The sequence below is a fragment of the Chionomys nivalis genome, chromosome 22 (genome assembly GCF_950005125.1).
Source record: "Chionomys nivalis chromosome 22, mChiNiv1.1, whole genome shotgun sequence".
NCBI lineage: Eukaryota > Metazoa > Chordata > Mammalia > Rodentia > Cricetidae > Chionomys > Chionomys nivalis.
The window spans coordinates 40954140-40982047 of record NC_080107.1 but is presented as its reverse complement, the minus strand read 5'-3'; the positions used below and the strand labels follow the sequence as shown (position 1 = coordinate 40982047).

The 27908-nt window shown below is 53.3% G+C and overlaps 2 protein-coding genes across 4 annotated transcripts in view; one reads left to right on the top strand and one right to left on the bottom strand.

Annotated features, from left to right (window-relative positions):
- Positions 1-9604, bottom strand: part of Gpsm1 (G protein signaling modulator 1) — a 28262-nt gene extending 18658 nt beyond the window's left edge. Inside the window, exons 1-2 of one of the 3 annotated variants that reach the window (XM_057754979.1) lie at positions 9455-9604; positions 793-1014 (exon numbers count right to left, since the gene is read on the bottom strand). In XM_057754979.1, the coding sequence (XP_057610962.1) occupies positions 793-1014; positions 9455-9507 (275 nt within the window). In that variant the 5' untranslated portion in view covers positions 9508-9604. Of the gene's footprint in view, positions 1-792; positions 1015-8506; positions 8716-9351; positions 9373-9454 lie in introns of those variants that run through there. The other 2 variants (XM_057754980.1, XM_057754978.1) reach the window with 2 other exon arrangements.
- A 16552-nt stretch (positions 9605-26156) lies between these two features.
- The window catches only part of Ccdc187 (coiled-coil domain containing 187), a 53070-nt gene continuing 51318 nt past the window's right edge, over positions 26157-27908 (top strand). Inside the window, 2 exon segments of the mRNA XM_057754618.1 lie at positions 26157-26284; positions 26666-27162. Of these exon segments, the coding sequence (XP_057610601.1) occupies positions 26157-26284; positions 26666-27162 (625 nt within the window).

Here is a 27908-nt window from a genome sequence, read left to right as displayed (position 1 = left end):
AAGGCAGCAAGGAATGAGGAGCAGACAGGGGTCTAGCTGGTCCCTGAGTTGAGCAAGGGCCAAAAAAGTCTTAGAGAAGGCCTGGCAACGGAGAGTTAGCTCAACATGCCCATCAGCAAATCCTTGTTCAGGCTACTAGCGCCAGACCTGGACCCAGTGTTGAGGCCAGGATGGGCTCCCTGGTGAGCAGGGCTGGCAGGATGGGCTGTCCCCCAACCCCCTCCCTGCCCCCCGCCCCATCTAGGAAGTCAGGGTGGCTCTGAGGTCTCAATAAGGAGCTGGGCTGAATGTGGAACAGGGAAGGGCCCTGTAGGACACAGTAGAAAATAACAGTCAGGTTGGATAAGACTGGAGACATCAGGGTAGAAACTCAGGAATGGTGGGAAATTTGAGCAGGGTGTGTGCAGGAGGGAGATCATAGACCTTTTTAAAGGGGTTAAAGTTCACAGGGAGAGCAGGGAGTCCCTGGGGGCAAGACCACCAACAGAGGAGATGGCAAGGAAGGAGTAAATCTGAACTCAAGACCACAGAAAAGGAACATAGGCTCAGGGAGAAAGAGTCCCAGCAGGCGCAGGTGGCCAGACAGAATACATGGACAGACACATGTACACACACACACACACACACACACACCATGACTTGAATACAGACCTCTAAGAGGCCCCCAGATACCCCTTCCAGGTCAGGGCCACCTGCTGGGCTCTGCAGGCTCAGAGAGACCGGCACCTTCCAACCTCCTCAAGGGCAGGGAACCAGGCTAGTACCATCAGGCCAAAATTCCCCAGTACTTACCGTGCCAGCAGGAGGTCATGTTTGTGGAACTGCAGGGCCCGGGCATACTCCTTCAGATAGAAGTAGGCATTGCCCAGCTGGCTATAGATGGCACTCAGTGTCTTCAGGTCCTCAGTGCCCACCTGAACGGCAGCCTCAAAGAAGGCCACACCTGCCTTGAAGTCCCCCGCCTTGCACAGCCGCTCGCCTTCCAGTGCCAGCTCCAGACAGGACGCCTCCATCCTGGGCAAAGAAGGAGTATTACGGCCCATCCCTTGGGACCTTCTGTGGTCACAACAGAGACAGTGTGCTTCAGCAGCTGTTGCCCATGCCACAGCTTTGTTCACCGATACGCCTGCTGGGAATTCATGCCTCCAAGCAGATACAGTGCCCCAGCTGTTCAGTTCACTCTGACCACATCTTTTTGTTTTTTTGTTTGTTTGTTTGTTTTGTTTTTTGTTTTCTGTTTTTTTTTTTTTTTTTTTTTTTGATTTTTCGAGACAGGGTTTCTCCGTAGCTTTTGGTTCCTGTCCTGGAACTAGCTCTTGTAGACCAGGCTGGCCTCGAACTAACAGAGATCCGCCTGCCTCTGCCTCCCAAGTGCTGGGATTAAAGGCGTGCGCCACTACCGCCCGACATCTTTTTGTTTTGTTTTTGTTATTTTGAGACAGAGTTTCTCTGTGTAATCATGGCTGTCCTGGAAATCACTCTGTAGACCAGGCTGGTCTCAAACTCAGAGATCTGCCTGCCTCTGCCTCCCAAGTGCTGGGACTAATGGCGTGCGCCACCACTGCCGGGCTTCACTTTGCACTGTTGGAGTCGGAGTCACTCTATGCTATCCAGGCCCAAGCAATTCTCTTGCCTTAGCCTTCCCAAAAACTAGAATAAAAGACACGTAGCATTTGACCCAGCTCTGATTGAATAATTTGTTGTTGTTGTTGTTGTTTTGCTTTTTCGAGACAGGGTTTCTCTATGTAACAGCCCTGGCTGTCCTGGAACTTGCTCTGTAGACCAGGCTGGCCTCGAACTCACAGAGTCCACCTGCCTCGGCCTCCCGAGTGCTGGGATTAAAGGTGTGTGCCACCACCACCAGGACTGATTGAATAATTTTAAGGTCAACTTCAAGTGCCTTGTTGCCCAAGATGCTGTCCCCTCCTCTGTGTCACAAGAATCAGTCAAATCCAGAGCGATGCAGGGAAGGGATGAAAAATGGGGCTGGAGAGATGGCTCAGTGGTTAAGAGCACTGGCTGCTCTTACAGAGGTCCTGAGTTCAATTCCCAGCAACCACATGGTGGCTCACAACCATTTGTAATGAGATCTGGTGCCCTCTTCTGGCATGCAGGCATACATGGAGGCAGAGTGTTGTATATATAATAAGTAAATAAATCTTTAAAAAAAGAAAAGGGCTGGAGAGATGGCTCAGCGGTTAAGAGCATTGCCTGCTCTTCCAAAAGTCCTGAGTTCAATTCCCAGCAACCACATGGTGGCTCACAACCATCTGTAATGAGGTCTAGTGCCCTCTTCTGGCCTTCAGGCATACACACAGAAAGAATATTGTATACATAATAAACAAACAAACAAATAAATAAATATAAATATTAAAAAAAAAAGGGAAAAGGAAAATCAAGGACAGAGACGCGAAGCATTTTAACCAAAGGTTCTTTGACACAAACTGCAAAACACAGTCTCTGTATTCTGTGTTATCAAGAAAATGGAGTGTTTTGAACTTTCCTAAGATAAAAATGTCATGTGAATGGATGAGAAGCTGGCCCACACACCTCCATCCCTGGGCTCAGAGTGCTCTAAGTCCCACCCTGCCCGTGCCCACAGGCCAGTATCCTGGGAACCATGCTACAGTGTCAAGTCCCTTTAGTGTTATCCCAAAACCCACAGCACCTATGACTTCTTTTCTATAGTATAGTCACCACTTGTAAGGTCCTTGACTTTCCAGAAGCCAACCACTGGCTGTCCTGCCCTTCTCTTCTGACACCAGAAGAACAGGTGCCTCCACTCTCCCCAGGGAATGGAACGTGAATTCTCAGGATGGGTGGGCAAGACCTTGTTTCCTGACTCTCAGGCTTCTGGTAGCTGCCTTCGTGGTCCAGTCTGGGGTTTTATTGCTAGGGCATCTCTGGCTATCACCCAGTCTGCTTACCACACACTCCTGCTGTGCCAGCTAGGACCCTGTTCAGTGTGAGGGTCACTTTCTGGGTCTGTCAGGTCTGTCTGCCATAGAGAGACTGTGGAGGCCTGCCCCTTCTACACACAGTCCAGACATTTCTTACCAGGGCCGAGGCCCAGGTGTGACATTTGAAGACAGTGACATAATCAGAAAGGGGTATGCAGGACATTACAAACACACCTGGCATCAGGGAGAATGGGCTTCTGGCTGAACCGTGGCTCAAGGATTCCCCCGCCCCCCCACTTCTCTATTTCCTCCCAGAGACCAGCAGAGCCCTGTCAGGGAAAGGCATGTGGCCTTGACACCAGGAAGTCAGGCCCTTGGGCTATTCACCTACCCTGCTATTTCAGTGACTCCCATCCACACTTGCTGAACTGCCCAACAGCCACCTTACCAAGCCCTCTGGGAAAGGCCATCAGATGCCACGTTGGCCACAAGAGGCATGGTTACCGTGGCAACCAGCCACAAGCCATCATCTCTCCTGTGGCCAGTGCCAAGTTCTGGATTCTTAATTAAGGCCTATCTGTCCCTGCCCCATGGTTCTCAGCAGCCAGATACGGCTCCGTTCTGCCGTCCTTCTAAAGGACTGCACAGGAGTGTCTGCTACATGGGCGTACTGCTGACTGTGGGGAACTGCCATCCCACCCTGCCATCCAGAGATCTGGCACCCAGAAAGGAAAAGTTTGGGAGAAGCTTGGGGCTGAAGCCCTGGAGAATATGCCAGGAGGGGCATCAATGTGGTTACTTTGTACCAGACAGAGAATTGACTCGGGTCATGACACAAAGAGCCCCTCCCCACAAGACACCCCTGAACCATGCCAAGCACCCACCTTGACACCTGTCACCTGTCCACCTTTTTCTCTGCAGGTTCCTGTCCCTCCCCGATTCCAAGACCCAAATTATGCCTGGACCCACCCTCTTTTTGGGAAGCCTGGTGCCTTCCTGGTCCCCACCTCTTTCTCTGTAGGTTGCGCATCTTCTGCACATACAGCCACAGCTCCAGGCCCACAGGCAGTAGCAGGGGGCGGGGGCGAGGGGCACCATAGACCACCTTGCACACAGCCTTCTCTGCCAAGCTCAGGGCCAACGGCTGGCCCTCTGTGGTGGCAGCCTGCATCACAGAGTTCTGGCTATAGTCCCAGGAGATGTGCCAATCTCAGGATCCAAGGCTTGGTTCCAGGAGACCCCAAGCTCTTCAACAGCACCTCCCTCCTTCCCTGACTATGATGTGGATCAAAGGATCAAGGGCAGCTCAGGCTGGATGGATGAGCACTATGGTAGATGGGGGTGGGGCGGAGAGCCTGAGGTAATCCTCTATTGCCCTTCTGTCCTCCTTGGGGGCTGGGCAGCGAGCATGGCACCAATCCTTTGGTTAACTTTTATGCAGGTCAGACCCAGGACCCAGGGACTTCAGGAGTGTTAGGATTGCACATAGCTTCTACTGACAAAACTAGAGGTGAAAGATGGTTGGATAGTGCATAAGAGCCCCCAAATCCAGCTCTGCACCCCACCACATGCTGACAGAGGCTGGCAGAAAGCCGGAGCCTCCCACCAGGGAATGCCGGCTAGGAGAGCCTGTCCCACGGCTGGGCAAAGCTAGGACTCTGGACAAGGTTGGTACTTGGCCTCTTCACTCTCTCCAGCCCCTGGCGTTTGTTCTGCCCTGGATCCTGGCATGGGCAACTCATCTGACCTGGAACACAGAGTCCTCTTCACCCTGCAGGACTCCTGCCTGCTGTTACACTCGTCCAGCTCTTTAAGGTAAGCTCCAGGTTCCAGGTCTAACCAGGGTGTAGGGCCACGCGGGGTCTGCAGAGGCTGTTTCCAGGGAAGCTGAGATTTTCCTCTTAACTTCTAATTTCCCAGACACCTTCTCAGTCCGACCAGAGCAAAGGGAGGGGCTCCAAGAATGGAGGGGAGTTACCAATGCCCACCTATGGATCTATTGGGCCCCACAGGATGAGGGCCCAATCCAGTGCCTGGGGGCAGTGTGCTGGTGGGCTTTCAGAGGCCTTCTGCTAGACCACTGCCCCGTTTTGGCCTCATCCCAGTGATGACAGGACCACCCCCGGGAAGCCCTCCAGCCAAGCTATAAGCCTTTTGGCTGTGGAACCCAGAGAAGGGGTATAGCAGCAGTCACAGGAGATTGGACAGCACTTTGGGCTCTTAGTCCTGGAGATAGAAACTCCAGGGTGGAGAGGTCCTCTAGACCCTGGGTAACTCAGTTCTGCTCTGAGGCTCTGTAGAGACAGGGGTTCCATTCATGGAATACCTTGGCCAAGAGTATCAGGGTACAGCCTGGAAACGCACCCCCCCGGGGGGGCTCTCTTGGGTCTCCCTGCCTCCTCACTAACATGCCCGCTTTGCTTTTCACTCTCTCCTGTCCTCTTGGGGCCAGCCAGACTGATGTGGCTGGGCAGAGAAGTTCCTGGAACCTCTGTGTTCCCACATCACCTCTCAGACCCGCAAGGGACTGTTCAGCTGTCACCCGTCAGGTGTCCATATGCCCAGGTGCTACAGCCATTTGAACAAACAGATGCTGGGTTATCTGAGGCCTCTGAAAGACCTGCCTGCTCCAAGGGTCACCTAAATTACTACCCCTGAATTTCTGGATCGAAGTTTAGATCGAAGGGGTTTAGATCTTAGTGTCTCCCACCAGCCTCACTACCCCAACCCTGGGAGTGAGCAACTTCTCCCCGGGGTTTGTCGTCTGGCTAGACAGACCTATTGCTGAACAAGTAAACAGCAATCCTTCACCTCACCAACCCAACGGATCCACCTCCACACTGAGGTCCTGATCCCAAGCCATGTCACCAACCGAGCCACTTTAAAAGATCACAGCCGTTCCACTTAAATATACTAGATCACAACAACCGGGAACCAGGTACTGCCTGCCGTATCCCAGCCGCTGAAGCAGTAATTGACTCCCTAGTGGCCAGACACATTCTGCCCATGTCGCCCTGGCCTTCTGATCTTACTTGCCTGTCCCCTTAAGGCTCCTGGTGTCCTCTGGTACCTACAACCAACTGGCCCCTTAGCTCTCCAGTTCTAGCTACCCGATCTTTGTCCTGCCTCCTTCATCAGAGAGCAGTCACCCAGCAGTGGTCCCTGGCCAAAGGCTTAAGAGCCACTTGCTACTGCTCAGTCCTAGAAGGAAGCACCACCACTGACCCTCCCTCAACAGCCGGGGAAAGAGGGAGAGAGCAAGAAGCAGAAAGGCTGGGAGGGAGCGTGGCGGGAATAGGAAACTGCTGGAGGGGAAGGGAGACCTTCAGGAAGGTACCGTGATCTGGGGCTAGGATAGGGAATGGTCCTGTCCGGGACAGTGCTGGGGGAAAGACACAGAAAGAGGTGGTAGGGTGGATGGGGCCAGTACTGCTTGGCCATGCAGCCACAGAGGATTTGCCCATACCTAGGGATACCTTTGTAAGGCCACCCCAATGTATGTTCCCCTTCCACCCCTCCTCCCAGCCTCTCTTGGCACTTAGCTATGTGCCTTCTGGGTCTGGGAGGCCAGAAGAGGATTTGCAGGGATTTCCTAGCTGCTCGTTCATTTCTCTGGGAACCCTCTATCCCAAGCCCCTGCGCTGGCCCCAGTGTTAGTGGACCACGGAGTCTCAACAGTGAGCCTCCCTCCTCTACCCCACCCCTCGCAGTGTCCCTGCCTCTCCGAGCCAGCCCCTCTCAACACTCCACGCGGAGTTGGTAGTTCGGTGGCACATTTGTGGCTCTTCTCAGCTCCTCAGCCCCATCTCAGACAGACGTCAGTGAGAGTGGGGATGCCTCTAGGAAGATGGATGCCATCAGCCCAGAAAAGCCACAGGACTTCTTAGACACGGTGGATCCAGTTCACCTAGGCACCCATGTACCTGAGCAGCCACAGTCCTGGCTCCTATGTCAGCATGCAAGCTTCCCTGGTCACCCTGGGGTTTATGTGGGAACAGGACACGCATGGATTTCTTTCTTCTTAGTTCCAGTGGCCACAGGTTGTTGGGCCTGATGGCAGAGGCTTTTCTTCTCAGACCCCTCTCTAAGACCTGCTTCAAATCTTCACATCTGCCCAGCCTATCAAAGCCAGGGACTGGCTGCCCAGGCCTGGCTGGAACCCCTACATGGAGACCAAAGAGCCCATGGGCCTCCTGGAAGGCCCTGTGGGAAGATCTCTTGGCTGTTCAAGCTTAAATCTGGTCCCAGCTCAACCCTCTGAGCTCAGCTTGGGTTTCAGCTTGGAGGGATGCCAGGTTGAGCTCAGGGCCTCAACCAGCATCCTGAATACTGTCCCTAACCAGTGAGAGCTACCCAGGGCCTGGATTCTGCCTAGTGAGTCACCACAAGGGAAAACTGGGGGCAACTGACATGGCTTGGAGCCCTGTGCTCTGAATAGTGCCCCCCCCTCTCTCTCTCACACACACACACACACACACACACACGCTGCCTCATAGCACCTCCTCCTCACAGGTGGCTGGTCCTGAGATAAATGTGACCCTGTACAGCTTCCATTCCCAGGGGACTCTAGGAAGAAGCTGCCAGCAAACCTCTTACCCCTCCACTATAACCAGAAGGCAGAGACTAGGGCTCAGGCTTGATCTCAACACCACACAATAGGGATACTGTCTCTGAGCTGCAGCGGAGTGGAATGGGGAGGGGCAAGCCTCTCTTCACCAGCCACCAAACCTTCATTTTGATCTTTGGGGGGACTGGGTAGAGCTAGCCGATAGGCCATCTCACTTGGGGCAGATGTCTTCAGGGTTGGCCCCTAGCAGAGAGGCCCCAGATCTGGGGAAGGGTTAGAGGAGGCGGGAGTCAGAAGCTCACAGCAGGGAGCTGGGCCTTCCTCGAGGGCTAGTGACAATCTGTAGACCCTGCCCAACACTCAGGCCCTTCCAGTTCAGCCTGAGGCCAGAGTGAACTGGCAGCACCCCGGCTACTGTCCACTTCTGGAACCAACACCTTATGGGGAACACCCTCATCAGGACGGAGTCACCAGGGAGGCACGCAGCCAGAAGCAGGGCTATCCTGTCATCCCCAGTGGGCGTGGGTACAGAGCACACACCGCTGGATCACCTGTGAACCTGCCTGGAAGGCAAAAGCCTTTGTGAGGAGGCACACCCACCTGCCTGGCCGAGGCCCAGGTCCTGCTGGCCCGAGGCTGGGGATAGTTAGTGAAGGCAGGGCCCCATCATGACAGCCTGGATCGTGGCCATGTCACCCCAGCACCGGGTCATGGCAGTCCCAGGCTTGAGAGGCAAACTCCTCTGGCAACGAACCCTGCCATCTCTGGCTATTCAGGGGCCCGCAGAGCTCGGTGGAGGAGTGCCCCCCTCGTAAGCCCTTCTGGCACCGGGACGGGTTGCAGGCAGAACCCAGCCCCCAGCCCCTCTACCGCGGGGCCGATCTTTGGGCCCCGCGTCCCCTCCGCTCTCTGCGCAGAGCTAGGGAGGCGCGTCCTCGGCCACGTTGCGCGCCACCGCCGCAGCCTTTGTTCTGGGCCGGCAGCCTCCCGCCCGCACCCGCCGCTCGGGTCCCCGTCCCCATCCCGGTCCTCGAACTACCTGGAGTAGAGGCGCCTGGCGGCCGGGCCCGGGAGCTCGTCGGCCGCGGGCGGGGCTGGGCTCGCCATGAGTCGGGGACGCGCCGAGCAGGAGCACCGCCCCGCGCTGCGGCCGTCCGCCCGCCGATCTGCCCGCCTGTCCGCGCGTCCGTCTGCCTGTCCGCGCGTCCGCGAGAGGCGCCGAGGAAGTGATGTGCTGGGGTGCCACCGCCCCTCCCGCCCGAGCCGTGATGTCACCGCCGCCAGGCGGAGGGAGGGTGGGGAGGGGCAGGCGCCCACCGGCCACCACTGCGGCGGTCCCGCCTTCCGCGGGGTGGGCGGGGCCCTGTCTTTGAGGTCCAGTGCAGGGAGCTTCCTAGGCTTAGTGAGGGCAATGCTGGATGCCCTTTTTTGTTGTTGTTGTTGGCAGAAGACCTGGTAAGCCCCTGGAGTGCCTACATGCTATCCCCCTTTCTTACACCACACACACACACACACACACACACACACACACACACCACACACCACACATTCACTACATCGTACACTCTGGTTTGAGGTGTTGAAACCTCTTTTTTGCCTTTGCTGTCACACACACACACACATCCTGTTCCTTTCCTGTCACCTCTTGTGGGGTAGGCGTCACGCAGATGCACCCAGGGCTAAGGAGAATTCAGGTCTTCCTGACCTGGGGGAGGGGGATGCTGTGGGGCCCTGGGCAAGTCCCTACCTTCCTAGTGCTTTTACCACCAGACTTCATGTTGCCAGTACCTGTGAATGCAACCATTTGGAAAGCATACTGGTAGAACACCAGGGGCCCACCAGGGAGCCTGGTACCATTCATCTACCAGTCCTCCTGGGACTCACCTAGCTCTCTGCTCCGCTCTCCAGCCCAGTCCCAATATTCTTGGAAAAGTAGCAGCGACCCTCAGTGGTACAGGGTTGAGTCAGGGTGCAGTAAAAGGCTTACCTCCTGGGCAGCTTTTCTTCATCCCTGGCCCCAGGCCTGAAGAGGGACACCATGCCAAGGTCACCCTAGACAGACCCTGCAGGCGCAGCCCACAGTGGCTTCAGGCAAAGAAAAAAACCGGCAACAAAAACAAACATGAGATAAAACGGGTCTGTTGGCCCCGAACTGGTTTGTTTTCCTAGGAAAGAACAGGCAGGAGCAATGAGAACCATCTGTGCCTGGGGCGAGGAGGCTCTGGCTGACTGCTGTCCCCACACCTCCCCCTAAGACCACAGGAGCCAGGCCTTGCTCTCACTTGGCTGAGGTAGGGTGGGTGTTGTGGCTGGCCAGGAACCACCCACGGTTGCTGAAGTCTCCAGCATGGAGGCCCTGGACTGCAGGCACTTCCTGATTTCCCTCAAAGGGCACCAAATGGAAGTAGCTGCTGTGGTCCACTGGGGGTCAGGCTGGACTTATATCTCCAGCTCCTGGCTTTAGGAGGCCCTTAGAGACACACTACAGCCATACAATCCCCTGTGGGTCCCCAGCTTTGCCAGGGACCAAACCAATAAGCCCCACACATAGTGTTACAGGGTTCTGAAGTTAAGGGGATATGTGGGCTGCAACATTGTCAAGAGGTACCAATTGGGGGCTGGAGAGATGGCTCAGCGGTTAAGAGCATTACCTGCTCTTCCAAAGGTCCTGAAGTCAATTCCCAGCAACCACATGATGGCTCACAACCATCTGTAATGAGGCCTGGTGCCCTCTTCTGGCCTGCAGAAAGAATATTGTATACATAATAAACAAATTAAAAAAAAAAAAACTATGATTAAAAAAAAAGAGGTACCAATTTCCTTCTTCTTTGAGGCGGGGCTGGGGGGCACAGGTTGTGAGAGTCCATATTTGCAGGGATCCTCTGAAGCATGATGGCTGACAATTCTGGCTCTGAGTGAGAAAGACCTGAACTTTTTTTTTTTTTTTTTTTTTTTTTTTTGGTTTTTTGAGACAGGGTTTCTCTGTGGCTTTGGAGCCTGTCCTGGAACTAGCTCTGTAGACCAGGCTGGTCTCGAACTCACAGAGATCCGCCTGCCTCTGCCTCCCGAGTGCTGGGATTAAAGGTGTGCGCCACCATCGCCCGGCTTGAAAGACCTGAACTTGAAGGCTACCTCTGTCCCCAGTGACTAGAAACAAGCTACTTTCTCTTAGTTTCAGTTCTGTCCCCTGCAAAGGGGCCAACCCCGTCCCAGTCGGTGTAGTGCATATTTCCTGGTAAACAACGCACACTGCTGGTATCAGAAGACCATTACACTTGTACTGGACTCTGGGGAAGCCCTGCCCTCACGCCGGGCACACCCTCCACTACACAGACAGGCTAGGGTAGCTTCTCTCATCAGGGGCCTTTTCAGGTGGAATGTGGTAAGGGATGAGGGAATAGGCTCAACCTAGGGGACTCTCATAAAAGAGGGCAAGGTGGGTTTATGGCAGGAGGGATCCTTGGGGTATCCACCCACATCTCTGCCTGTCTCCTGCTAGCTCTGAGTACCCCCTCCCATATCTGTTCAGCCTGAAAAAGAGCTCCTTTCTCTGACCCCTCCCCATCACCGTTTCCTTGCCTGTGCACAGCAAGGAACCTAGTTACCTCCACCCGTAAAGATTCTGGAGCAGCAGAATGGAGAATTCTGCCTCAACCTTAATGCTTGTATTTCCTCCCTATGGAAGATTTGAGGAAAGAAAACGATTTCCCATTTGGGCATATCCAATAGCTATCCTACTGATGCTGGCCAAGGGTGGGTGATGGGTGGCTTTGTCATCACCGCGTGTCAGGTGAGCGCCAGGGGGTTCATGTCAGCTCCAGTCATCTTCACACTACACCACCAGATGACTTCCTGTGGTAGTCACCTGATGGCCTGTGTCATGCACAAGGTGGCAGTAGTGACTCATTCCAGGTCTTCTGCCAGACTTGGGTTTCTCAAGCCTAAACTTGGTCTTGTCCTGGGCCTGTCACCCTCAGTCAGGAGTGGATTTGAATACCCCTGTGATAAATATCTAGACCCTGTCTTCCACCTGCTGCTTCCTCAGGCCTCTCCCCCAGCAGAGCTGTTTCTTCAGGGTCTTAAGGGGGCTGCGGCTACCCCAGAGGCCATTGGCTGTGCTACCAAGTCCAAGTCTTTTTTTTTTTTTGGTTTTTCAAGACAGGGTTTCTCTGTAGCTTTGGAGCCTGTTCTGGAACGATGGAACTAGCTCTTGTAGCCCAGGCTGGCCTCAAACTCTGCCTCCCGAGTGCTGGGATTAAAGGCGTGCACCACCACCGCCCAGCCCAAGTCCAAGTCTAACTGAGGACAACGGCACCTAGACAGCCTCTGCCAGATATTCCAAACTGATGTGTGTGAGAGAGAAAGGAAGACATAAGTGGAGAAGAAAGGAGACATGTCGGAGAGAGAAGGAAAAGAGAGCTCGCCTGCAAAAAAAGTGTACTCAATTTTACCCTGGTCTCCAAATAAGTGCACTGGTCTGAGAAAAGAGTTGATTTTTTAAGATGTAGGTCTGAATTATTCTTTGCTGTCCTGATCAAACACACACTCCCATGACAGAATCACCCACTGATGGTCGTTGGGGTCTTCAAAGCCTTGGGGAGGTGGAGTAGCAAGTAGATAGATGGGTCTATGTTATTTTTCCATAAGAGCCAAGAAGGAAATGGTCTGTCCCACCCACGAGAGCCTCAGGGAGATGACATACCTACAGACACACACTCAGGAAAATAACTCCAGCCCCACGTGAGACTGAATGCCACTGCCATCACGAGACACCTAGTCACACAGCGTTCCTGGGGCTCTCACTGACTGTTGTAAGCTTTGTCACCTAGACTGTCCCTGAGGCCTGCAGGAGCAGGTGGAACACGCAGGAAGTGGGCCTACACTTCCTCATTGTCTGTGGGTCTTGTCCTTGTCCCGCTTCCCGCCCATCTGCGCCCTCCTGGACCTCACAGACCAGTGACGTGAGTGTGTCCGAGAGTAACACACCCAGGGATGCACTCACCAGGGCCTGGAGGCAACTGGCTCATGAGTAGTTTGAGATGCTCCTGGCTTGGGGTGTATGGTGGGAAAGACTTGACAGGTGCCTAAAGCCAGAGGAGTCAGGAAGGTGCATCTGCTCTCCCCACAAATCCTGGACACTCCCCCCCTCCAATAGCAAACAGAACCCAGTAGGTTTCTCCTTGTACAGACAGGCTCCGGATCCCCAGGCTTGGAGTGGGATGATGGAATACGAACTTGAAGCTTACTAGAAGTGGGATTGTGCAATGAGCTTCATATGCCTGCGGGCCCTCCTGTGTGTGTGGCCACTAACGCACCACCCAGCTCTTATTCTGACCTCCCAGAATCTTGAGATGGAGTGCACGAGGGTGGTGATGTAATGGGTAGTAAGTACTCATTAACTGTGACCAGGAAGAGGCATGTGCCTCCACATGGTTGTCTCAGGGCTGGTGCAGTCAAGGACCGCAACTGGGTGGCTTAAAATAGATATTTATGTCTCCACAAGTGCTGGAGCTAGATACCCCAGATCTGGATGGCAGCAGGACCTGCTCCCCACAATGTGTGCTTGCCCGGGACATGCTCCTTCCAGAGATTCAGAGCAGAAGCTATCTGCATCAGGTACAGTTTGGGGCTCTGCAGACATCTCTGGGCTTGTGGCCCCACTTCTCCGTGTGGCCTTCTCTCCTCCCTGTGTCTTGTAAGAAGACATGAGCCAACCAAATCTAAGATGATCTTATCTGGAGATCCTTCATTATATCTGCAAACACGTTTCTCCAGGGGGTGTCTTCTGAGGTGCCATTCAGGGGGTACCATTCAGCCACTGCGCCCATGGCTCAGCCTACTCACCTACAGTGGCTGCTATAGAACTTGGGTCATATAGTACCTACCGATATGTATCCCTTTTTATTTTTTTTTACTTCTTACACTATACTGTTATTTTTACCCAGGTTTTGGATCAAATCTGTACAACCTGATTTGACAATACTAAGAGAACCTGGAACTGGAGAGATAGCTCAGCAGTTAAGAGAACTGGCTGTTTTTTCAGAGGGACCCTATTCAGTTCTCAGCGCCCACATGGAAGCTCACAACCATCTGTAACTTCAGTCCCAGGGATCCAATGCTCCCTTTTGGTCTTCATGGACAGTGAACACACATGTTGTGCATGCATACATGCAGGCAAAACGCCCATACACATAAAATAAAAATAGAGAAAGAGGTGGGGCTTGTGGGATATTACTGAATCAGAAAGGATGGATCCTTCCCCATCAATAGGACTTAGCCACACCACCAAAGTATTCAGGGGGGCCAGCCATCATTTGGCTTTTACCCTTCAGCTTTCACCATGTGAACACAAGAAAGTGTCGTGTTGGAAGCAATGAGTAGTTCTTGCCGGAAACCAGATCTGCCAGCGTCTTGAACGCAGACGTCCCAGCCTTACTACAGTAAGAAGTAGACTCGTGTTATTTGCAGATTGTACAGGCTAAGGCATTTCGTTCTAGCAGCTGAAATGGACAAAGATTCATCAGTCTGAGCAAAAATAATAGGGGCCAAAATCTTCTGCACTTTGTGTGGGTGCCTGCTGTGGTTGCACGGCCAAGCCTCGAGGGTGGATCCAAGGCTGGCTCCACCTGACCCTGTAGGAGCCGAACTGAACATTCCAGAGCACAGCAGCTCCCAGCCCAAAGCGGACGTGCAAACACTCGCTGAGAGCAGAGCCAAGCTTTCTGTTTGGACAGTGTCCTGCATGGAAGGTAGAAACTATTGTCTCTGCTGTCCCTAAGCTGTGGGGGATCAGATTCCTGGGCTTAGCATCAGTGCCATAATTGGGATCACTTTTCAACCATGGCATGAAGATGACCTGGGCATTCTCTCTCTCTCTCTCTCTCTCTCTCTCTCTTCGAGTCTTGGCCAGGATGTTTGAAATCCTAGGTTGTGTCACTCTGAGAACAGGCCGGGAATCTTCAGGACGAGTGGTGCATCAGAGAGAGCCGGGCCACACTAATGCGGTCTATCTGCTAGAGAAAGGAACAAAATCAGGAGGTTGGGCCAAACCCTCCTCAGCTGTTACACAAAGCCCATATAGCTTTGCCTATAGCCCCACCCACAGACTCCTGTGGGATTCATCGGCTTATCTGTGTGTTCAGGGGTTACAACCCCCTCAGGGGCAGCTACTCCATTTGATAGAAAACCCCCAGGGAACCTGGGCACCTCTGGAACTTCCAGCCTGAGAAACAGGAGTCCTTTGGTCATAATCCTGGAAAACTTCTGAGAACACAAGGAAGTCCTCTGGTCCCTGGTCCGCCCATAACCACCTGTCTGATCTCACGTAAGCTCTAGCACCAAGTGTTTGAGGACCAGAGTCACTTTGCCACAAGATGGGAACTTGGCGTAGGTGCTGAGTAGGGTGGCATGTTCACCTTGTTGGGGACCCGTAGGGACGTCTGAAGGGCTGTGAGCAGGACCAGTATTGCAGGAGACAAGGAGACAAGGTTCTCAGAATGTAGCCAGGATGCTCATTATACCTCCCTGGACCTCCAAGATTCAATGTGCCAATGAATCCAATGTGTGACTGGCTGTGGACAGTCTCTCCCCTAGTCATGTGACAGGAAACTTCTCAGCTGTTCCATGTGCCTTATTAAGTCCCTGTGCACCTCCTTCTGATTAACTGACCTCCAGAGCGAGGACTTGAACCCTGTCTCACCTCCAGAGGGTCTCTCTCCCGAGTCTCTATCCACCCCACCCCGCCCACCCCCAGGCCTGGTGACAAGCTTCTGGCTGTCCTTTTCACAGCGCCCCCCTGGCCGCTTTCCTTCAGCTTGTTCTCAACGTAGCAGTCAAAGTTGGCCGGCTGGCTTGGTCTTCAGTTTTCCCCTTTTGTTATACTGCATGGGATGACCCCATAGGCTCACGTGTTTGAATGATCGATACCCAGTTATTTTAGGAAAGATTAAGAGGGGTGGCCTTGTTGGAGGAGGTGTGTCCTAGGGGTGGGGGTGGGTATTTCTGCATCCCCGGTTGCAGAAGTGACCCCTCAGCTAGCTGTTCCTGCTGCCCTGCCTTTGCTCTGCCATCAAGGATGCTAACCCTCTGAAACAACAGCAACAACAAAAAGAATCCAATTAAACACTTTATTTTATAAGTTGCAGTGGTCATAATGTTTTATCACAGCAATAAAAAAGTAATTAAGACTTTCTTCCTGCAAAACCAGGGTACCAAAGCTTACAGGGGGGATTCTGCAGCTGGACAGAATTGGATGTTCTTATCACAGATGATGACATCCCAGGATCTAAAGCCAATTAAAATGTGGTCCCAAGTGGAGATGCATGAGGCTGAGGGCACCTTGCCTGCCTATGAAGTTTTACTTCCAGGCCAGACTTCCTGACGCTTTGGAAACACCATTGAAATCACAACAACAGTTTGTTGGCTTTTTAAAAAACTAAACTCATTCATTCTTTCATTTACACACACACACACACACAGAGGCTCGTACACAGTGTGTATATATGTGTGTAAATAAAAGAATGAATTAGCCGGGCGGTGGTGGCGCACACCTTTAATCCCAGCACTCAGGAGGCAGAAGTAGGCGGATCTCTGTGAGTTCGAGGCCAGCCTGGTCTACAAGAGCTAGTTCCAGGACAGGCTCCAAAGCTACATAGAGAAAGCCTGTCTCGAAAAGCAATAAATAAATAAATAAATAAATAAATAAATAAATAAATAAATTTACTTTTTAAACTTATAGCCCATAAGTTGTGTGGTTTGTTTTTAAATGATATACCTACAAAGACCAGAGAGAATGGGAGATGGGACAAAATGACTTCCTCCTGTGAGTAGGAAAGCTGAAAGAGTTCACAGGCTGAGTCACCTCTCCAAGCCCCTGTTCTCTCTCTCTCTCTCTGAGACAGGATTTCTCAGTGTAACAGTTTTGGCTGTCCTGAAACTGGTTCTGTAGATCAGGCTGGCCTTGAACTCACAGAGATCCGCCTGCCTCTGCCTCCGGAGAGTGTTGGGTTTAAAGGCATGTGCCACCACCACCAGGCCTGCTAGTTCTTCTTATAAGAGCACTGACCTGGCCGGGCGGTGGTGGTGCACGCCTTCAATCCCAGCACTCGGGAGGCAGAGGCAGGTGGATCTCTGTGAGTTCGAGACCAGCCTAGTCTACAAGAGCTAGTTCCAGGACAGGCTCCAAAACCACAGAGAAACCCTATCTAGAAAAAAAAAAAAAAAAAAAAAAAGAGCACTGACCTGGCAGACTGGGATCACACCCTTAGGACCTTTTTTAATTTTTAATGACTTTCTTGCAACATCAACTTGGGGGATACATTCAGACGATCACAGTGTGTGAGGTTTCATTGCTCATGTGAGCCCCGAGTCTGGGCTGTGATTCTCTGTCTGGAGCTAGACACAAACCCATCCCTGCTGCATTCCCATGTCCACCTGCCACTCAGACAGAAGCCTGGCCTGCTGGGAGTCTTTTCCAGTGCTAGGCCATACTCAAAGTTGGATGCTTCTGTCAGTGTGCAGATGGTCAGAGCACGTCACTAGTGTGAACTGTACTGCCTGTCTAGTCTGAGCAGGTGGCCAGATGCCAGTCTCCTCTGTCACCACGGAAGATGACTTCTGCTGGAGAGGGGACGCCCAGAAACACTTCTGAACACTGGCTCTGGAATTGGTAAGGTCAGGGCTTCAGGATCTCTGAGTCTGCTGCAGTCATCATAGCTGGTGAGCGTCAGACGGGGATCTGTCACCTGAGGCCACCACCCTTAGTGTGTGCGGTTCACGGAGGCCTGCTGCTCAACCGGCCCGGCAGCATTTCTCATGAGGAAGCCAGTGGCTATGACACTTAGAAGAATGCTTACACAGCTGGGCAGGAGATCGAAGCCAGGTCTGGGCAGGGCTTTATGGAGCCCAGCTTCTTGCAGGGCCGTGTCTTGAGAGCAGTGTGCCAGATGGGCCACGCACACAGCCACACAGCATAGCTTGGAGGATGCCTTGGAGCCTTGTCAACCTGAGCAGTGTGACAGCATCAGCCTGGGATTAAAGGAGTGCGCCACCACCGCCCGGCTCCCCAGGAAGTTTTGTCACACAACATGGTATAAAGACCATTACCTTCTGGAAGTGAGACAGGAGGCTGAGTCGGGACTGCTGAAGATGAGCCCCAGAGAACCCAGGCCACCCTGAGAGGTGCCTCCATCTTGTTTTGCTGACTTGGGGACTTCGCCCATGCTGAGAGAGTTGCTGCTGCTGGGGATGACCCAGGATCTCCCTCAGGAATATTTTGGGTCCTCACAGATTGGCCTCTGTCTTAGTTAGGGTTTCTATGGCTATGATGAAGCACCATGACCAAAAACAAGTTAGGGAGAGAAAGGTTTACTTGACTCACATATTCTGAATCACAGTCCATTATGGGAAGCCAAGGCAGGAACTCAAAGTGGGTAGGAACCTGGAGGCAGGAACTGATGCTGAGGCCATGGACGGATGCTGCTTACTGGCTTGCTCCTCATAACTTGCTCATTTTGCTTTCTTTTAAACCCAGGACCACTTGTCCAGGGGTGACACTGCCCACATATGAGCTGATCCCTCGCACAACAATCATTCATTCATTCATTCGTCTTATTTATTTGTTGTTTTTTTTTTCCAGGCAGAATTTCTTTGGGTAGCCCTGGCCATTCTAGAGCTCGCTCTGAAGACCAGGCTGCTCTCAAACCCAGAGATTTGCCTGCCTCTGCCTCCTGAGTGCTGGGATTAAAGGCAGGTGCCATCACTGCCCAGCATCAATTATTAATTTTTAAATATGTCCTGCAGGCTTGCCTACAGCCATATCTTAGGGAGGTATTTCCTCAGTTGAGGGTTTCTCCTCGCAGATGACTGTAGCTTGTGTCAAGATGACATAAAAACACTAGCCAGCATAAGGTTTGTTTAGCGTTTGGGTCAGAGGATGTTTTGCTTTTCTGACATCAAAAAGTCTGAAAGGATCGGTATTGGCTCAGGACACAAGACCAAGTTCTCAACACAAAGGAGATTAGTTTGCCCCAGAGGGACAAAAGGCAGGGAATAAGAGACAAAGACAGGAGACAGGGAGAAGGGAAAAGGAACAAGGGAGAAGGGAAGGGTTATTTGTTCTAGGGGTGGGTGTGGGTAGGGCAAAGAGGAGACAGATGCAGGCCATAGGGAAATGGTGGTTTATATCTGTAAAAGGGGGGACCCCGTGCTAGGATGAGGTGTTTAATTTTAATTGGGCATGTTAATTAGGGTAGCCAAAGGGGACTCTTGTTGCTGGACTCAATACTTTGGTAGCTGGAGCTTGGTAGTCAGCCTCAGGATGGGGAAATGACCAAATAAAGGGCCAGAGCTTGGGGGCTAGCTTTAGGAGCGTAATCTAACGGTTTTTCACAAGAGCAAGGCCTGCCAGAGCCATGTTTGCCTTGCTGGGGCCGTCTAGTGACCCTTCAGGGTCACCTCATCTCCAGGGACCAGCACACACCTGAGGCCTGTCCACACGCAGGAACAAACCTCAGATGTTGGGGCCAGGTCTTAGATAGACTAGGGTGATCGTTGGCATGTCCCCAGAACTCTAGAACTATGGGCTACAGAAGACACGTTTTCAGGATTGCCTGACTAGTGCCCCGTGAGAGCAACCTAGAGTGTGGTCTTGCTGCAGATGGCGGGGCTATGCCTGGTCAGCACTGAGTCTCTACCCACTTCCCGGCCATGCTCCTTCTAGGGAACAAGGAGTGCCCTGTGTATTCCAGGGGCAAAGCCATCTCCCAGTCTTTGTCCTAAACCGTATTTTTTTTGGACACCCAGAGGAATTTTTTTTATTTATTTATTTTTTTTTTTTTGAGAAAAGATTTTTTTTTTTTCCCCTGGAATACTTTTTGGGTGAGAGGGTCTCTTTTTGCAAATGGGACTGTGGGTGGCAGGAGTGCTCTGCGTCCTTCAGCACCACCTACTGGCATCATTGGGAGTTGCAGCTGGAGAGGAGCTTCATCAGACCTGGAGTCCTAGGAGCAGGGAACGGAAGTCGGGCTAATAGCTCCCACAGCTGAAAGTTCAAGCGTCACGGCCTTGGGAAAAATGTAAGTTTTTTACTCCAAAGATCCAGCACGTGCAGAGTCAAAGTAGCAGTGTGTAGGCGGAGCCTGAGTCCAGCAGCTTGTCGCCCCAACATCCTCCTATCACTGCTCCGAGAGATGCCCATTCCAGCTACAAAAGTGGCTTTGCAGGCTTTGAGTTTGGTATTTTCAGACCCGGGAGTCTTGGGACTTTGGACCACGTGGGTCTGTCTACCCTCCTGAAAGGTTCCCGGGCTGCTCTCCAGGCCTGGTTGTGTCCAGTCTGCCTGAACCCACAGTTCAGAAGCTGTGGGTTAGCAATCTGGAGTCCTGCAGGTCTCCAGGCTGCTGCTGCCGGAGGAGGCAGGGATTGAGGGTGTCTGCAGCGGGGAGCATACAGGAACCAGGAGCTGAGTCAACATCAGAACCCGGGGGGAACCCTGGACCAGGCTGAAGATACATCACCACAGCCTTGGGGTGGGGAGCAGTGGGGTGTGTACAACCCTTTCCTTTATCTCTCCTTAGTGACTAATGGGGTTGAGAGGCCCAGGTGTAAAGCCCCACCCGCACACCACCCACAATCCCGCATGGGGCAGCAGCACAGATAAGGCCCCTCCCGGACACTGAGTCTCCCAGGTGCTGAACAGGGATTTAGGGGGAGGAGTCAGGGTTTCTCTGGCAACTGGTGTACTGGTCTGCCTCCCTCCCTGACTCAGCCCTGGGCTCCAAGACTCTTGGCCCTTCCTGGCTTGGCTTCCAGTGAGTGAGTACCTGGCAGGGGATCCTAGCAGATCCATGTCCAGTCTTTCCCAGGTTTCTAGGGGAGGGTCCGGGAAAGGGTGGTATATGACAGAGGTGGGCAGGAGGAGACTTCGGTTTCTCAGCTTCCTCAGCCTGAAGTATTCTTGCCCCTCCATTCTGCAGGTTTGCTCTTCACTGGGCTCAGGCCCCACTGTTGGGGACCCCCCCCATTGTCATGTCAATTGGAGGGCTCTTGGCTGAAAGTCCTGCTGGAATGCCCCCCAGAGGGCGGGGTTCTGTGTGTTGAAGGCTAAGGGAGCACTGGATGGAAACCCAGAGCTGTGCCTCCCAGACCCCTGTTCTGACCCTTTCAGGGAGGGTCGCCCACAGGCTTCTTTCATAGTATGCTCCCTGGCCAGGACCTGGCATAGTCAAGCCGCTAGGAGCAGAGCTCTGAGGGCTGCCATTCCAGGAAGTGGTATGGAAAGTGGATCACGGCTAAAAGCGAGGAGCCAGAGCCTGGTGACATGCTGAAATAAGTCTGAGTGCCCCAGTGGTGGCTGCTGAGAACTGTCGTCAACAGTAACCACTGAGGACTACCAGGGGCCTGGTCAGCAGGGGCTACTGCTGTGGGCTATGAAGGTGGGGCAGAGGACGGGTACCAGTACTGGAGGGGCCGGCAGGCCTGTGCTTCCTGTGGAGCAGGCTTGTGCTGGTGCTGGGTTGGGGTTTCTTCTTGTTGCCTTCTTCACTCTTGTCCACATGGGTCCCCAGTCATCTCTCTCCTTGGCCGGGCAGGGATAGCGTCTCCAGAGCTTTAGCGGGGCTGCTGTGTCACGGTTGCTAAGCAGAGGGTCTTTGCGGGAGCTGGGCTCTAGGGGTGGGGGCTGGAGGAGCATTCCTGGCATCTGTGCCTGCATCTCCTGCCAGCCACCTCCTCTGAGGAGAGGACAGCCAGGTGTCCACTCCCCTTATCTGCTTCATCTCCATTCTTTCGGCGCCTCCTCCTGCCTGTTTAAACGGCAGCATCCTTCCCAAATCATCGCTATTGTTCTGGCTCCTTTCCACCCTTGCAGCTGCCTCCTCTGTGTGGCCTTTGTCTCCTGGGGCTCAGATCAGACTGAGGCGGCAGCTGACTTCCCTGGAGAGCAGTCGGTGTTGGAACAGGCTGGGGGGCTAGAAAGACAGACTCACGGGATTTAGAAGTGCACCCAAGTCAGACACTTCCATCCTATCCCCAGCAATGGAGCCAGCTAACCCTCGTGTGTGTGTGTGTGTGTGTGCGCGCGTGCGTGCGTGCGTGCATCTGTGTGCTATGTGTATGTTGTGTGTCATGGAAGAGAATTGTGTTTATACACAGGGTGCCCCTGCCATCTGCCTGTTATTCCCAGCTGTGACCTGCTTTGGCCTGCGGAAAGTAAGATGCTTTTGTTAGAAGCCTGAGGCTCCACTCCTTTTCCTTGCCTTCAGCACTCTGGTGTGTTCCAGGCAGGGCTATGGCAGCCAGAGGTGTTGATCCGGCTGTAGTCCAGGCGGTCATGTTAGCAGTTGGGTGCCATGCCAACGTGAGGACGCCAGACTTGAGTCAACGTTGCTGCTGAGTGCGCTGTCAAGCCCTAGGGGCCCCCAGGGTGGTGGGTGTGGTGCCCTGCTCCCCTTCACGGTTCACTGGCTGCCCCCAGACTGCGCTGGGTTTTGCTCTTCCAGGGAGGAGGCGGTGAGAAATAAACAATGGGGCTAATTAGAGTCATTGCAGGTTTCCAGAAGAAAGCCCCTCCCCACCCGCTGCCACCTGCCCACCCAGACTGCAGCCTAAGCATAGCATATGCTGCGAGCTGAAGCTTGTGTACTTTTCGCAGTCGCTGGGGACGGATGGGAGGGAGGTGCCTCTTGGGCTATGCTGCTGAGTAGCTGTCACGCTTAGCTGTACCAACCGGACAGCGAACTGGGTCCCGGCCAGCATTCCTGGTCCTGGCATGTTTTCAGTTATTATCCTATGCCCAGCCAGGTGAGTACCTTGTAATCTGTGCACTTCTGACCTCACAGGAGCCCTCCTAAGGCTCGGCCCACTCTTCTGAGGAGCATACTTAGGCCGAGAGCTATGAATGACTTCTTTGAGGTCACTGGACAGAAGACTATTCTGCTGGATGTTCCTATCCCTTCCCTGACAAGTAGCTGCTCCTCAGGTGAAGTTCTGCATGGTCCCGAGGACCCACAGGTGGCTGCTGCTGCTGGCTGCAAGGGTGTGGTGGGTGGACTGTAGCGAGGATTTAGTATTCTGGACTATGGCCGAGCCAGGACCTTTGAAATATGACTTGGTCCCTCTGTTACAGTGAGCTTCACAAGGCTGTCAAAGTATGATGCAAGATCAAACTCCCCAGTGGCTAGCACAGCCCCTCACAGGAGGCTCTGGGATTGCTGTAAAAGGACCTGGCCAGTCTGGCGGCTAGCAGGGTTGTGCTCATCCCTAAGGGGGCCCTGCCCTTTGAGGGAAGCAGAAGGGGATGTGGTCAGTAGGATGGCAGGGCACCGCCCTCCCAGAGAGCTGAGGGAGGATGCAGGAAGGATGGGGACATGTGGCCTCTGAGACTTCACAAGCATGGGGACAAAGGGAATGGGAAGTACCAGGAGCCCAAGAGCAGGGTCCTGAGGTTCAGACCTCCAGGCCTTGCGATGTGTTTCCAGGTTGGCTGGGATGCTGCTGACACTAAGAGCAGGCGTGGCCTGGGTGGGGAGGGGCGTGTGCCATTCTTTTCCTGGGCGATGGTTTGCTCAGAGGCCACAATGCCTTACCCATAGATCCCCTATGGCAGACACAGTACAGTTCTGTCCGGTCAGCTGCTGGAGCAGTCCTGGGGCAGGACGGGCCGTCTATGGATTTTATCCTGCCATGGACTGGATATCGGCCGAGGGCACGCTGACTTTGACCTTGGCCTCGGAGCTGCAGCTGAGGCCTCGGGGGTGAACCTGGTCACTGAGAATGACATGGTGGCAGCCTCCATTGGGCTGTTTGCCAAGGCTGAGGGAGTCAAGGGAGGGCAGAGTGCCAAACCCGTGGGGTGGCATGGGAGACAGAGGGATAGGCACTCCTGGCCTACAGCATGGTGGCACTGCTCCCACACAGTGGGTGGGAGCCAGCCTGCAGGGGCTGCTGCTGCTTTTGTTCACTGGGTTTTATTTTTCTGCTCACCAGGGTTTTGCTTTAATAACTTAGTTGGAAGCAGCAGTCAAGGACTTGCTACGGCTAATCCGCTGTGTTTACGGTGCGGTTTCTTCCAGACAAGAAGAACCCCAGTTAGTGGAAACAGCTCAGCCCCAAGGCAGCTTCCTGTGGGTGGGAAGTAGGGATGCTAGTCCAGAGAGAAAATACTGTCTCCTGAGCTCAGAACCACCCTGTTCCTCTGCCTCTAGGAGAACATAACAGGACCTCATGGGCTCCCTGGTGCCAAAGGTAACCATGATTCAAGGGTGTTGTGTGTCAGATCTTTTCCTGGGGAGACGCAACACTCACCCCTGATAGGGAGCCCACGACAAACCAAAGTAGGGATCTCACCCAAGTTCAGCTTGAGGAAACAAGGAGTTTTACTGGGGTTACTTATAGGAATATGGGTGAGGGGTGACTTACAGGAGCAGAAATGACTCAAAAACAGCTAAATTACCAAGGCTCTCCTCAGCATAGCTGACAGCTCACACAGTCTGGGAACCTGGAGCACACTGCACAGTCTGGAGGCAGCGCAACAGGCTGGGGAATGTCCTTTCCAAGTGACTCTTGTCTAAAACTCTTCTACGCTTCTTGGCTGGTTCCTGCTTTTCCCAGGCAGCTGTGCATTGAAGTTTGACTTCCCTGAGAGAAGTCTTTTATTGCTTACTCTGACATAAGGGGCCTGGTAAATCTGGTATGTTTCAGGGACTTCCTGAATCTATTTTGAGTTGTTTGCCTTCCTGTCTAGAGAGCTTCCCTTCAGTTTGTAATGTTTCAATATTGGTAAAAAAAAACTGTTACATAAATCTGGTTTGTTGGTGGTAGCACAGGCCTTTAATCCCAGCACTCTGGATGCAGAGGTAGGCAGATCTCTGTGAGTTTGAGGCCAGCCCTGTCTACAAGAGCTAGTTCCAGGACAGGCTCCAAAAACTGTAGCGAAACCCTGTCTTGAAAAACCAAAAAGACAAAAACAAAAACAAAAAGCTGTTACATAAAATAGTTCCAAGCCCCTGGAGATTTGATAGCCCTAGTACTTCAGGGCTGCCCACCCCCCAATCTTAACAGGCAGCAAGGTTAGGGACAGGATAGCAAGGCTGCAGAGGCCCTTCTGGGAAGGCTCTCTGGAGCAGAGAAGTCTAAAGCAGAGTTCTCTGAACCCCAAGGGTGGTGTGGTCATTCCCTGTTATTTTGCTTCCTCATGTCCTGGCTTGGGCTAGCATGCCCCAGTCTGGCATAATCCTCGCTGGCTCTCTAGTCAGAAGTACATGCCACCTCTTGGAGCATGTTTGAAAAAGCCTAGAAGGTTTACATGTTTTCCAGACATCTAAAAATACCTGATGCCACCCTGCAGTTTGCTCATAGAGACCACTGGTCTCTTAAAAATGTCATCTGGAACACATGAATGGGGTTTGCTCCAGGTCTGCCGATGGAAGCAGATAAGCCCAGGCAGGATGACTCTAGGCCAACAGTCAAGGCAGAACCATGTAGTTACTACTGCCAAGAGGAATATTTGACTGTTCTAGTAGACCTGGGCCCCCAGGTGGCAGGGCTCACCCACCACATCCCCTTGCCTCTGTCCCAAAGCAATGTCAGACCCCTGTCATGGGTAATGCTGCTCACCTCACTAAGGGTATCACACCCGCAGACCTTTCTAGAAACAGCCAGCTAGAACGCCTCTTCTCCCTCAGCCCTGGGAAAGCAGTAGATGGAGAAGCTGGCACCAGGTCTGTCCAGGGCCCTGGGACTCAACTCTGGGTCCCATCTTTTCTGTGCCAGAATGTCCTGGCTATGAGGGAGAGCCTAGGAGTTGGTGGGACACAGGTAGCCTCGGCTCACAATTAGGCAGTCAGTCCTTGGATTGCTGGCTTCAGGGATTTGTGTCCCTTTCCCTAGATCAGCCCCATTAGTAACAGTCTTAAGGATGGAGTATAGCTCAGAGGTAGAGGCTCACCCAACATACGCAAGCCCTGTAAACCATCTCCTGCACCGTTAAGGAACAGAAACATCAAGTCTTGGATATTTTTCATGCTGTGGTCTTCTGTTCTCTGGGAACTCTTGGGAAGAAAAGCCCCAAGTCCAGTGGGAGTCCTGATTCTGTCCGCACCTTCCCTTCCCAGCCAACAGGGAGGAAGGAGGCAACAAAGGGTCTCTGGGTGGGGCGTGGTCCCGGTGTCCAAGGTTATCCTGCTTAGAGCTGGGCTTTGAGTCCTTTGTTTGTGGAACTGTGCTGAGCACAGGGCTTACCAACCTCAGAACCCAATCCTTCCCACCATATTAACTTTCACAAGTCTCTGTTGAATGTGTGCTCCCCAGAATGTCAGGGGCAGCCGGATGCTGGCTAGAGCCACACATAGGGGTTGATGCCCAGGCCGTCACTCAGTGACACGGGGTTATTATGCTGTCATGGGTCACCTGGAATTCTCTCCCACCCCATGAGAAGCAGCCCATCAGGAAGTCCCACAGCCATTGTCTACCCAGGGCTAATACTCATTGTCCCTACCCATCTCTAATGACTGTTCTGAGGGCCGGAGGACCCATACTGGACAGTACCCAGAGCAAGGCAGTAGCCAGTCCATGATGGGCACTGGGTGGTAGACCTACAGGCTACCATGTGACTATACCGTTAGACCTGGGCCCCCAGGTGGTGTGGCTCCTCATCCATACCCTCCTGCCTTGGTGCAATGCCAACACCAGCCATGGGTGTGCTGCCCACCTTCCGAAGGGTAACCTGGCAGACCTGCCCCAGGGACAGCCAGCAAGAAGGTCTCTACTCCCCCAAGGCCTCAGGGAGAATGGCCAATGGGAAAGCCACCATCAAGCCCAGGTAGTGTTTGTGCGGACGTGACAAAACTATCAGCACTGTTACTAGTCCTGTGGTCACCTTCCCCCAGGGGCGGCGTCTTTGTGGGAGGTGGGAAGATGCTGAGGTCCAGTGTGTGGGTCTCTGACCAAAACCTGCTTGTGCCTTTGGCTTGGCCTGGCTCCTCCTAACCTCAATTTATTCATCCATAAATTGAACTTATCATGATACCAACCTTAAAAGTGAGTTAGAATGTCAGGGCATGTCCACGTGGTGGTGGCATTTTTCGGTCCCTCCTGTCTTCCTCAGGCTTGAGGTAGAGATAAGGAGAAAGGGGTTCTGGGGATCACAGGACTCTACCTGAGATCTTCCTCTCTGACTGGCTGTGCTGTCACTCTCTCCAAGGGAAGAAGAGTTCCATCCTCATGCAGCCAAGGACAGCTTTCTGAGGTGGCCTATGCTTTCCCAGAAGCTGGGGACTCTTGGGGCAGCTCCCTCTGTGGCCTGGTCTGATTGTATCAAGGAGCCAAGCCCCTATATGAAGACCTGCAGCCTGCCCGTGTGGTCTCCGTGCTTGGACACCAGGGATGCGAACAGCTCAGTGTCATCTGGCCGACTCTCTGGCTCCTCAGGGGGGCATGATTCATGCGCACTTTTCCATGGGCCCTGGAAAGAAAGGCCACCCCTGGTGTTGGGGCCCCAGCGTCAGCCCAGGAAGAGCAACCCTCGTCTGGAGCAGTTGAGGGACAAGATCCGGGCCCAGGCACAGTGGCAGGCTAGCTGTGCCTCCCTGGGCACCTCTGTCCCCTCTAGTGCCTCGTGCCTCTACAAGACCTCCTCAACAGGGCTCCAGAGGAAGACCCCAAGGATTACAAATGACCTTCCGGTGGCTGCTTGCCCAGGTCAGTGGCTGCTTTGCCCAGCGGGTGTGGACCACAGACTGTGGGAAAAGGGGAGGGCTGGTTCCAGGAAGGTAGTGTTTCAGACCAGGCTATGGTGGTGACCGAGGCACATGGGACAGACAACCCTCGAGACAGACAACTGGGAGCTACATGTTGTATGGGAGGGATGGAACCTTGGAAGACAGAGACCCAGAGGGCCTGTGGGAGATGAAGAAGGGACCTAGTTTCCTGGGAGTGGGATCTTTGTTTTGTCTCCGCAGCCTTGGGGGCTGTTTAAACAGACCTGGGCACCATTAGGTGCAACCAGCAAAGCCCACCTACTACCCACAGCAAGACAGGTTGTGTTTTCTGGAACGGGAAAGGCGGGTAGCAGTTAAACAAAAACCTCAAGAGCTTCCTGGCAGAGACACTGGAGGCCAGGCAGCTGCTTAGGGCTTCTTAGGGAAGCAGTGGCAGGCAGATTTCTGTGAGTTCGAGGCCTGCCTGGTCTTCATAGTAAGTTCCAGGACAACCATGACTACACAGAGAAACCCTGTGTTATTATTTTTTATGCGGGGGTGTTGTTCGGGAGGGGGAGACACGAGACGCGCGGGGTTGGGGAAGGAGAGACAAGACACGCGGGGTCCCACGTGGGTAAACTTTAATGGGGGAGGGTAACGTACAAGGAACGGGAGTGAAGAGACAAAAGGGAAAGAGGAGGGGAGAGCGCGAGAAAAGAGAGAGAGGGCGGGTTGGAACGCCCATTT